General features: G+C 36.2%; 1 protein-coding gene and 1 pseudogene across 3 annotated transcripts; both read left to right on the top strand.

Annotated features, from left to right (window-relative positions):
• The first annotated feature begins 788 nt into the window (after positions 1 to 788).
• Positions 789 to 1,792, top strand: lyrm9 (LYR motif containing 9). 3 transcript variants are annotated; one of them, XM_052107495.1, is made up of 4 exons: positions 789 to 869; positions 958 to 1,145; positions 1,318 to 1,410; positions 1,495 to 1,792. In XM_052107495.1, exons 2-4 carry the CDS (start codon positions 1,020 to 1,022, stop codon positions 1,510 to 1,512), a joined length of 237 nt encoding a protein of 78 aa, XP_051963455.1. In that variant the 5' UTR covers positions 789 to 869; positions 958 to 1,019; the 3' UTR covers positions 1,513 to 1,792. The 3 variants fall into 3 exon arrangements, with proteins under 3 accessions (XP_051963455.1, XP_051963456.1, XP_051963457.1); XM_052107496.1 differs by having other exon boundaries at positions 816 to 869; positions 978 to 1,145; XM_052107497.1 differs by having other exon boundaries at positions 845 to 863.
• A 2,515-nt stretch (positions 1,793 to 4,307) lies between these two features.
• On the top strand, positions 4,308 to 6,079 carry LOC127629495 (nitric oxide synthase, inducible-like; annotated as a pseudogene).
• Positions 6,080 to 12,777: the final 6,698 nt, after the last annotated feature.

Genomic DNA, 12,777 nt, shown 5'->3' with positions numbered 1-12,777 from the left:
GATGATGATTTGTTTCTAATTATTGTAAAACATCAATACAACTATCGAATTAGTGGGAAAAAAAGCCTAAAGGGTTAAATAGGGTTTGAAATGTGTCCTTTTGTGTTCTAGGGAAGGAAGAATGTCATGAGGGTAAATGATGACAGAATTTTTGTTTTTTTTGGTGGACAGTATCCCTTTTATTTATTCTAAAAAATTTCGTAATTTTCTATATGCAATAATCTTTTTCCCCCGTTGAATTTGAGGTGAGATATGACCTAAACATGTTTTTGACAAGCATTGAGAGTCACCCAGTTAAACAGTATGTATGTACACTGAGCGAGAATGTGCAATGTACAGGAAAACCAGATTCTTCTCACCACAATTGTACAGAGTGGTTATCTGAGTTACCATAGACATTGTCAGTTCAAACCAGTGTATACTCTGTTGACCTCTTTCATCAAGGCATTTCCATCCACCGAACTGCTCCTTGGATGTGTGTTTTTATTTTTATTTTTTTTGGGACCATTCTGAGTACACACTAGGGATTGTTGCAGAGTTACAGAAATACTCAAACCAGCCCGTCTGGCGCTATTTTGCCGGCACGAGGGGACCTACACAATATTAGGCAGGTGGTTTTAATGTTGTGGCTGATCGGTGTATATACAAAAAAAAAAAACACAATCTAACATGTGCAGGTGCAATAGAATCCTGTATGTAAATCAAGTTTTTAAAAAATAAAAAATAAACTGCTGTGAGGGATTTTTCTGTTCATTCCAGACTTGAAAGTAACTGGGACTTTTAATATGAAAAGATGACAGCAGGAAGTAATTCCACTGTTTCCTTCACCTTTACGTTTGAAAATATGTGCATGTGACTAAAGTGTATGTGTAAGTGTACGTCTTTTTATGGCTCTACAGCTCTAAATACGTAACCTAGTGTCTGATCCGTTATGCTCAATATTGTTGTTTTAACTAGACATTGCGTACATTAAAAAGGTCACGGTTTAAGTGGCAGTGACAGCAGGACGTTTGTCCCTCATGCCTCCTCTGCCGGGCGCTGAGCTCGTCCGCACGCCTGTTCAGTTGTACCGCTATCTGCTGCGCTGCTGTAAACTCCTGCCGTCAACTGCGATGCAGAAACACTATCAACATGCAATCCGACAGGTAACGACGGCTGTCAGGCCCGCAACAGCTAAGGGGAGCGCGTGAAGTGTAAACAGCTTTGAAATTAGCTGTCCATGTGCTTTTAGAAGCAACTTTATTAATTGTAAAGAATATAACTGCTGAAATAATCTGTGTAGACGCACCTGGTGTGAAATTGTGCTATTTCTTTCAGAGCTACAACAGTCATGCAGATGAGGACGACCCCGAAAGGGTACAGATGATCATTCAAAGGGCAGTATCTGATGCTGACTGGATATTAATTAAAGTAAGATCATTTGGCACCAGAGAAGCTATGACAAGTCACTGTTTTGAAAGACTTCTAATTATTTATTCATTTTTATCTTCCTAGTATGCAAAAAAGAAGTGACTACCGTGAAGGATGAGTGGAATAATTTAGGCACGAAACAAACTGAAAACTGACCAGAGGGATAGTGATGTCAAAGGGTATACATGCACAGGACCCCGATGAAAGAGACTCTTAAATGAAACCAGACACAAGTCATATAGATCAAGACATTTACAAGTACAAAAAACATCTTTGATGCCTTTAAACACTTCCAATTATGCTCTGGTTGGTAGAGAATCTGAATTCTGAAAACTTAAAATGTATTACTCAAAAATGAAAATAAAAAAGCTTCTTGTTTCAAGGGTTTCTCAATGTGCGTATGCATTAAGACTCAAATTAGACTCAAACTAAAGCAATTGAACATCAATATATTCAAGTATATGCTGTATGTCAAATACTCTGTTATTAACTCTTACAATTAACATTGTAAATAAGTGCAAAATGCTCATTTTTATGTTTTAAATGTTGCTTCCTTGATATAACAGTGATGTATTTATGAATATGATTTATGAATACCCAACTGAAATCTCAGATTATGGATGAGGAAGAGCAGAAATTACTTATTCATTATTCATCTTAATATATGACTCACTGCAGATAATGTATTGTAAGTCAATGTCAACATACGTTTTAAAATATATGTGTCCTCAGGCATATTGTCTACACTGCTTTCTCAGTCAGGAAATACCTTCAAAGAGCCTTATAGCTTGTAAAAATGAATTCCTATGTCTCTGACAGCGAATAATTGAAGTTATTGCACTGTTCTCACCATATTAACATTATTCGCTAGCGTTATATATAAAGTGTGCTTTTTAGATACAGTGAGTTGTTTGCGCAACAGCAGGCCCCTTCAACATTGTCTGAGTTAAATCTACAAATGTATTTTCAAATAAGCGTTTTTTAACGGCAATTGCAAATTCCACTTTTCAGTTGTAAAACCCTATATAATGGCCGTAATTGTTAGTCTGCCATCATTACCATTTCTCAACAAAGAAAAAAACAAAAAAAACAAATAGAGGTGAACAACATCACATAACACTACATAGCAAGTTGTAATATTTAGTGGCAATGACGTTCATGCTGTATGGGCAAATCAAGCACGTTCACACAATCTTTTGCAATATATTGTTACAATATTGCTGTAATTCTTTAATGCGGCTGTGCATAATGAAAGTGAAAGAACAAGGGTGGAGTACGGGAATCTACTTATTGCTTTATGAATCATTATACAACATTTGCTGTCAGTCAAGATGACAAACATGCCAAAGTTATTGTTGATAAAGAGTAAAAGCATCACATCAAATGAATGTAATTTCATATATTTTTTATTTTTTTTGCATCATTTATATAATGTTGTCTAAATGTACAGTATTATTCACTTTTCAATACAGGAAAGGATGGGCTATATTGTGTTGTGTGCCATCCTTCTGAATCTTCCACATGCACTAAATTAAACTTCATTTGCATATACCACTTTTACTTTTCTTGGCAAATGCTTTCTTTGAAAGCATCTTGTGTGTTGTGATTTTTTTTTTCTCGTCAGGCAACATACAAGACAAAGTGGCATTATATAGGTATAAAAAGTGTGGAGATCAGTATTTGGTTGTTGATTGTATTAAATACAAGGACCAGAGGATTCAAGGAAGAGAAAACTAAGGTACCTGACTTCTATCAGTGATTCATTTAAGTTTTGCTCGAACACTTTTTCTGTGAGAAAGTTAGATATTGCATCGAAAGTGCTTTAAAAATGTAAAGAAGGGGGATGATGCATTTTTATTGCTCACATGAATTCTATAAATAAGGAAACTTCTGAATAGTGGGGTAATACAAGAGCTTAAAGAACCTTTATACATAAAGAGATCTTGAGATCTTATATTGTGTTTCCCTTCCTTGTAATGCGATAATAAAGAAGATAATGAACATTTACTTTATTTGGGGTGAAAAGAGTATTTGATTGATTGTGTCTATTACTCGGCACTGAAAATGAGGAGCACATCACTCTTGTGGAGGAGGTCGCTATGGAGATAGATGCTACTGGATCATACCAACACACCACAAAGGAACTGGAATTTGTAGCTATGCACGCATGGGGGAACGCACCAAGATGGGTCTTGGCCACACAAAGACCCAAAGTCATACATTCATTCAAGTTACATATATGTAATCTTGAGTGTAGTGTTGTTTAGGCCACCAGAGCTCTTGAATGAGGTGCTCAGATATCTGAGATGACTTGCATCCCACTTGATTCTGTTGTAAATTGGCTTGCTTTTTGAAAAGAACATTATTCAAGGATTTTCCCCTTTAAGAGCTCACTTTAGAAGGACCTTTAAAATCATGTGCCTCATGTCACTTCAAGATCAAGCTAGAGTGGAAAAGCTATTGGAACTGAAGAGAACCTGTCCCTGCCTCATTCTTTGATCCAGACATGACAAATGAGTTTAATCAGTCAGGCCTAATGTCATGTTCTCAAAACAGTCTGATACTAACACTTGACTCTACAAAGCGGCCTAATTAGTTTTCTGAAGTACTGTGTGAATTTACTGAAGTGCTGGTTGATGGAGCCAATATGGTGCAATCATGCAGACCTGGGCATGTTACTGATCTGTATAAGATAAATGGGTAAAGACAAGCGATATTAAGTGGTTAGAACTGAAATATTACATTTGATGACATGACAAAGCATGTATTATACATTATATCCTAATACATTATATTTACCGCTCTTTCAGAAGTGATGAGGTTTTATGCACTTGTTCAGGTATGAATGGTTTAGGGATTTGAACTTCCAATGGTATGCATTGTCTGCTGTGTCCAGCATGTTGCTGAAGATTGGAGGTCTTGAATTCACAGCATGTCCTATTAATGGATGGTACATGGGCACTGAGATTGGAGTGAGGGACTTCTGTGATGCCAAGCTCTACAACATTCTTGAGGTGCTATTACATGTCTTACACAGTTTGAATAATGGAAGTCTTACACCTAATAGCATAATAATACCTAGTAATTCTATCCTGCAGATGGTGAAAGGTGGCAGATAGATGACCGAATACCACCATGTCCACTCGCCCAAGCTCTTACGTACCTTCTAGATGTCACAAACCAACATCACAAAGTCTTCTCCGAAAGATCATAATTGTTTATTTTTAATAATATCCTGAAGAATGTTTGTAACTAAATTACACAACCAACCAGAAATTGTATAGGTTAGATGTTTTACAAATAGTAAAAATGCTATGGGATTGTGCCCAGACCATAATCTTTTTTTATAGTTCCATTGTGCATAACAAGTATACTATTATTAATTAAGTTTATATGTTAAATCGTACAAAAACATCTCTATCCAGGACTTACATTACATTTACATTTATGCATTTGGCAGATGCTTTTTATCCAAAGTGCACTTATTACAGGAACAATCCCCCCAGAGCAACCTGGATTTAAGTGCCTTAAGGGGATCAAACCAGCAACCTTCTGATTACCAGTTATGTGCTTTAGCCCACTACGCCGACACCACTCCACAAACCCACCTTCCTTGAAATGCTGGAGGAGTTTTCCTCTCTGGAACTTTCTGCAGCTTTCCTCCTCATCCAGCTGCCTCTGCTGAGGCCACGCCTCTACTCCATCAGCTCTTCTCCAGACCTCCACCCTCAGGAGCTCCAGCTCACTGTGGCTGTGGTCAGCTATTACACTCAGGGTATGGGAAACCTCAAACCACATTCCTCAACCCTAGAGAATGAAAAATTGTAACACCTTTCAACATGAATCTCTTGCTGTCTGTATAATAAGATCCCAAGTCACATGGGGTGGCGGTAAAACACGTCACTCTGAAATGTTGTCTCGGGGGAAGCCATTTAATTGAGGACACTGATAATGTCTGAACTGATACCTGAATAGTTGAACATTATAATAGACCTAAAACTTCCAGAATCCTTGAGGAAATTGTTTTTAAAGGGGTTTTATATATTTTCTGCTTTCTCTGGGGGGAAAGGGTCCACAACATTTTGGGCTCTGCAGTACCTGGCTCAATATCATCAAAGAAGGAAACATGGTGCCCTGTTTTATCCATAGGTACAAAATAAATAAATTATTTAATTTTGTTGCAATTTCAGGTTCCTAAAGTTTCTTCAAAGCACAAAACCAATAACAGAAAAATATGCACAGTATATAGAGACAATAACAGAACTTGCTCATGTTTTTTATTTGAACATTTTCGGCTCTGATGGGTTCCATCTCCCATCTGACCCCAGTGCTCCCTGTATTCTAGTGGGAGCTGGGTATTGCTCCCTTCTGTAGCTTTTGGCTACAGCAATTCCATTCTGTGAATAAAAAAAACAGGTACTGAGCTTAATCCCTTATCACATTCAGGTGGTTTGAAGTCAAGCTGAAATTGGCTTACCTGAAATTGTTGAACCTTTAGTTGTGTTATTTCTCCTAGGTCTGAAAGGGAATCTTATGACATTTGTGTTCAGGTGTCGAGGTTCAGATACTGATCATCTTTTCAAAGAAGAGACTGAGCATGAGAGAGAATGGCACTCTGAGCAGTATCACAATGACTTTCTGTCAGCAGACTGCAAACAAAGATTTTTAGAAGAATATCTCAGCTCTGTAGGTCAGTTCATTTGAAGTGATTGGTGGCCAGAAATTTGAAGGTCCAAAAAGCACATAAAGGCAGCATAAAATGAATCCATACGACTCCAGTCTTTTTATTTATTTTTTACTATAACTCTCCACTTTCACTTTCACTTCCAAATTCTTCTTCTCTTTTTTTTTTTTTTGGCAATTCACATTCTTTCTGCATATCGCCACCTACTGGGCAGGGAGGAGAATTTACAGGATTTCAGTATTGATTTGTTTCTCAGCCAATCCACTTCACATCACTTCAGAAGATATGAATTAAACCACTGGAGTCTTATGGATTACTTTTATGCTGCCTTCATGTGCTTTTTGGACCTTCAAAGTTCTGGCCACAATTCAGTAGCATTTATTGGACCAACAGTGCAGAGAAATTTTTTTGAAAATCTTTTTTTGTGTTCTGCAAAAGAAAGAAAGTCATTTAAATCTGGGAAGGCATGTGGGTGAGTAAATTTTGGGGTGAGTTTAATTTTGGGGTGAACTATCCCTTTAACCTTTAGCATATTTACGATTTACAGATGGACCAAAAAGTTGAGGATATATATTTTGCTACACAGACTTTTGTCCAATAAAATGCACTTGAGTATGAGAATGTCCCTCCACTTATACCATCTGCAATTGGCTCATAAGTAGCAAATTGTTTCATGGCTAGTGATGTAACTAACTTTCATGGTGTCCTTAATTTCATTTTAAATGTTGATGCTGACTAGCCTTTTTCTTTTCTGAAAGAAGAGCCATGTATGTCTCCTCAATGATGTTCTTACCAATGAAGTACAGTTCAAGTACAGTTCAAGTACAGTACAGTTACCAATGACACTTCAGTTCAGTCAATATCTCAAAGCTTTGTGGTTCTGCCAGTTTTGCTTAAGTCCTTTAACATTTAAATGGTCATTTGTTTTATATGGTCATACATTTTATGTACACAGAATGAGAAGCGGTATCATGTGGACATCTTTGGATCTCTGGAGTTCAGCTGGGTAGCATTTGCCTGCTCAATAACCAAACACTATGTACACAATAATAAAAAAAGAAAAAGGGGGTGGGCACAATATAACATGTTAATAGAGAATAAATTACACAATCAAGCTGCAACATTTTAGAGAGCACAGTTTTTATTATACAAAAACCTTTATTAATTTTTACATTGTAATGATTTGATTCTTTTAACTTGATTTTACAATAAGTTGTTTTGTATTAAAATACAACAATATTTGTTTTGCTAAACAGTAACAATTACTTCAAGCCTTTTGACATTCACACATCTTACATTTTTCATCACAGTAATTGCAGGTACAATCCACCTTTAGCAATCTAATGTTAAGTGTTATGGTTAAGGGATCAATAATAATAATGAGTTTCATTTATTTATGTTTCCTGATTACCAGCAGGTGGCGACAGAGTCCCAGACCCTTTACTGAACATGAAGTTGAACAACATATTGGCAGAGCAGGAAAGAGACACAGAAACTGATAAAAATTGTTCCAGAGAAGCAGCCACAGTCAGAGGCAGGCAACACTGACAGTCAGACATCTTCATAGATGTATCAGTTCCTCTCTGTTAGGACAACATAAACTGGTCCTGCCTAAGGAGTTCAGCATGATGTAACATTATGCATTTCTTGACCCGTAGATCACTGAGACACAGATATTGTTCCTTCAGTTGTGGGCACTGTGTTAAATGCAGAACAGCGTGTGTATGCTCCCCTCTTGGTGTCAAAGCGGTGAAGTTTGAACACAGTTGGAACTGTTTAGGCTTGTGATTTGTATAGTCAAGCAGCTTTTGGGTTTATCAAAAAAAATAAAAATAATAATCCCCCCACAACATTTCCATGTTCTGTGATACAGAGCTTGCAAGTGTTTATTTTGTTATAATGTCTGTCTGTAATAAAATATGTGGTCTGTTTAACCAAATTATTTAGTCCATTAATGGCATGAGTGGAAAACGTTTGCTTAGAAAATTGCAAATATATAACCCTTTATTAAATATTAACTGAGTCACTCCATAAATGATTTATATTGATTTTAAACTGTTACATGGTTAAAAAATGTTAAGTGTTAATTTATCATTGTTATTGGTGCACTGTGACATTTAAACATTTGTCCTTGGCAGACTTCCATAGCTAGGAAACACTTTGAGGAAATGCATGTAGTTTGTGATGTTTTTTGTTTATTTAAATTGAGAGTGAGCTAAGAGCAAATGGTAAATATCAGAATTACAAGTTAATTCAAAATGTTTTGTAAAATTAAAGCAATTGTTTCCATTTCTGATGAAGAAATTATTTTAATGTGAAGACTAAATATTTCTAAATAATTATAATCTAAATATTTTATTTTACTTGTATAGAATATATATATGTATATATATATATAATTTGTATTTATTTATGACCTCCCCTTATAGTTTTAGTATCCTATATTGTGTGAGATACAAATTGCTCATTAAATTTAAAATATATATCTGTTGTTTCACTGTGTTGCACAATAGTCACAGACTTTGTGAAGTTTTACAGCTAAAAAAGTCACAAAGAACAATAATCTTTCTATAGAACTTAAAGATGTTAGACAAATGAAGACAAAGACATAAAGAACAAGGCTTGAATAATAGAAAGTTAGTACTACGGAACGGTCTGACATTAATTAAAATAAGTATGAAGTAAGGACTGAGCTTAAATAAATGCACATTGTCCAAACTTTATGTCCAGTGGTAATATGTATATTGGCATACATATTTAAGAAAACTGATAGCTGTAAATTGTTGCTAAGAGATTAAAAATTACAAAGTACTAAATATATTAAATGGCAGATGCATGGCTGAGAAAGTGAATGTTGAAACATACTGTGGGTGTGTGTGTATGTATTGTATATATATATATATATATATATATATATATATATATATATATATATATATATATATATATATATATATATATATATATACACATATCAAATGTGCAAGTGTAAAAGGAACAGAGGGAAAATATAAACAAAAGCACTTTTTAATTGTTAAAGAAAAAATGGACGTGACGCATCAAATGGACATCCACTGTACCTGATTTGCAAGTAGAGTGAAGTTTTAATTTTGTGTTTGTCTCATAAGACTTTTTTAGATTACAGCTGAGATGAGATGTTAAACTGAGGTCCTGACTCTCTGTGGTCATTAAAACTCATGGAATTTGCCAGGACACTGGGGTTACACCCCTACTCTTTACGAGAAGTGGCCTGGCCAAATTCCCCCCCATTGGCCCTTCTCAATCATGGCCTCCTAATAATCCCCTTTCATGAATTGGCTCTATCACTCCACTCTCTAGATGGTGTGTGGTGAGCGTTCTGGTGCACAATGGCTGCCGTAGCATCATCCAGGTGGATGCTGTACACTGGTTGTGGTTGAGGGGAGTGCCCCTAGCACTTTGAGTGTAGTGTCAGAAAAGCACTATATAAATGTAATGTTCATTCAAATAAAAGCACCACTTAAGGACAAGCAAATCCCCAACACATTTAAATGAAATTAGTGAGCAAACACAATGACTGTAACTAAACACACTCTAAGATTTACACTATTCAGTTGTATGCCAAATTAATTACATTTAATTGAATTAAAGTTTTATTAAATACTTCACATTATGTTTGATTCATACGTACATTTTGTTAAAGAATCCTCAATTCATTTTGATGGAAATTTGTTATAATTTAAATATGTAAACCTTACAAAAACTTTCTGTTTGTTAACATACTGTAAGTGCATGAGGGATCATTTAAAGCATTTATTAATCTTGGTTAATGTTAATTTATAGATACAAAATAATTGTTCATTGTCAATTCATGTTAGTTATAATTCATTAACTAATGTTAACATATCATTTGTAATTTGTTTTTCTATGTTAAAACATATGGTAAAAATTACATCAACCAAGATTAAAAAGTGCTTGGAAAGTATTCTTCATTGTTAGTTCATGTACTATAAACTCATTTAGTTAACTAATGTTAACAAATACAACCTTGTTGTAAAAATACACTGAAATACAAATCTGTTTTTTTAGTGTAGGACACATTAACAAAATGCTTAGCTTCATGATTTTTACATTGCTCTCTAAACGCTAAAGGCTTTATAATGGTGATTTCTGTTTCTATTACAGTTGACGGCAGACACAAGCTGAAAGGCGCTCAACAGTTCTTCGTATTCTTCAACCACTAGATGGCATTAATGTGATGTCTATTGCTTCAAGTATGACTTCAGTACACGTGCTTCACAACACGCATTTGAAAGGAAAGGAGGGAGAACATAGAGCTGTCAAAATGTATTTTGCATTATGCACATCTTGGATAACACTTTCCCAGAAGTAATTTATTTGTTTCAATGTTGCATTTCAATTTGTGTCATTTTGTCAACGTTAATGGGTTTTTAACATGTGTGTGTGTGTGTGTGTGTGTGTGTGTGTGTGTGTGTGTGTGTGTGTGTGTGTGTACGCTACAATATGGGGACCAAATGTCCACACAAGGATAGTAAAACCTGAGAACCTGAGATCACCTACCTTGTGGGGCACAGCCAACAATGTTGTTTTAAAAATGTAAAAATGCAAAAAGGTATCTGTGAGGGTTAGGGGATAGAATCTATAGTTCATACAGAATAAAAATCATTATGTCCATGGAGAGTCCTCATAATGATAGCTGCACCTATGTGTGTGTGTGTGTGTGTGTGTGTGTGTGTGTGTGTGTGTGTGTGTGTGTGTGTGCGTGTATTTATCACTTTGTGGGGACCAAATGTCCCCATAAGGATAGTAAAACCCGAAATTTTTGACCTTGTGGGGACATTTTGTCGGTCCCCATGAGGAAAACAGCTTATAAATCATACTAAATTATGTTTTTTGAAAATGTAAAAATGCAGAAAGTTTTCTGTGAGGTTTAGGTTTAGGGGTAGGGTTAGGTTTAGGGGATAGAATATAAAGTTTGTACAGTATAAAAACCATTATGTCTATGGAAAGTCCCCATAAAACATGGAAACACAACATGTGTGTGTGTGTGTGTGTGTGTGTGTGTGTGTGTGTGTGTGTGTGTGTGTGTGGAGGAGGACCCAGATGTGGTTGAAATTAGAGAAGAGGCGTGAAAGCGTGACGGCCTCATTGAGGGTGTTTGACTGACTGTTGCATCTACGGTCCTGCTCTTGAAAAAAACCCTTCCCAAAATGACCACGGTAACCATGGTTCCCGCCAAAATACTATAGTTACCACAGTTCTTGTTACTACGGAAAACCATAATAGATTAAATCAATAACTTAAAATTATTTACTCAACCTCATGTTGTTCCAAATCCCATGACTTTTTTCTTCTGTGAAAAAGATGTTAGGCAGAATAGTCTCAGATACCATTTACTTTCATTGCATTTTTTTTATACAATGAAAGTGAAGGGTGACTATGACTGTCAGTCAATCATCTGTGTTTCACAGAAGAAAGTAATCCAGGTTTGGAACAACATGAGGATGAGTAAATGATGACAATAGTTTCATTTTTGGTTAACTTTCCCATTAATATGGGACCTCCTTCAAATGGTGTAAGAAGCTTTCGGAATCTTTGTCATTTCAGTTTCGATGATAATGGTGTCAAATACAAAGTCGCCACAGTTTTATTTTAGTAACAGTAACTTTAGTTACTATTATGGCATAAAATATGGTAACAAAGGAAATATTTTGTAATGGAAATACCTCACTAGTGCAAAAAAACCCAATAACCAGAGCCATCGTATTCTTACAAGCCAGTTTTAAATCCTTACTCCAATATCAATACATATTAAATGAGATTATTGCTTAAGACAAATAAAATAACCAAGCTGGTGATCTACAGTGTCCCCAAGCCACACTTAAAATGATTCAATTTATTGCGGCCAACCCTAACCCTAACCTAACCCTAACCCTAAACCTAACCCTAACCCAACCCTAACCCTAACCCTAACCTAACCCTAACCTAACCCTATTCCTAAACCCTAACCCTCCTAACCCTAACCTAACCCTAACCCTCCTAACCCTAACCCTAACCTAACCCTAACCTAACCTAACCTAACCTAACCCTAACCCCTAACCATAACCTAACCCTAACCTAACCCTAACTCTAACCTAACCCTAACCCTCCTAACCCTAACCTAACCCTAACCCTAACCTAACCTAACCTAACCCAACCCTAACTCTAACCTAACCCTAACCCTCCTAACCCTAACCTAAACTAACCCTAACCTAAACTAACCCTAACCCTAACCCTAACCTAACCCTCCTAACCCTAACCCTAACCTAACCCTAAGCCTAACCCTAACCCTAAACCTAACCTAACCCTCACCAAAACTAACACTAACCCTAACCCTAAACCCTAATCGTAACCCTAACCCTAACCTAACCCTAACCTAAACCTAACCCTCCTAACCCTAACCCTAACCTAACCCTAACCTAACCTAACCCTAACCTAACCCTAGCCTAACCCTAACCCTCCTAACCCTAACCTAACCCTAACCCTAACCTAACCCTCCTAACCTAACCCTTACCTAAACTAACCCTAACCCTAACCCTAAACCTAACCCTAACCCTAACACTAACCTAACCCAACCCTAACCTAACCCTAACCCTAACCCTAACCTATCCTAACCTAACCTAACCTAACCTAACCCTAACCTA

This window comes from Xyrauchen texanus, chromosome 36 (genome assembly GCF_025860055.1).
Source record: "Xyrauchen texanus isolate HMW12.3.18 chromosome 36, RBS_HiC_50CHRs, whole genome shotgun sequence".
Taxonomy (NCBI): Eukaryota; Metazoa; Chordata; class Actinopteri; order Cypriniformes; family Catostomidae; genus Xyrauchen; species Xyrauchen texanus.
The sequence above is the reverse complement of the archived record's forward strand: the minus strand, read 5'-3'. Positions and strand labels throughout refer to the sequence as shown.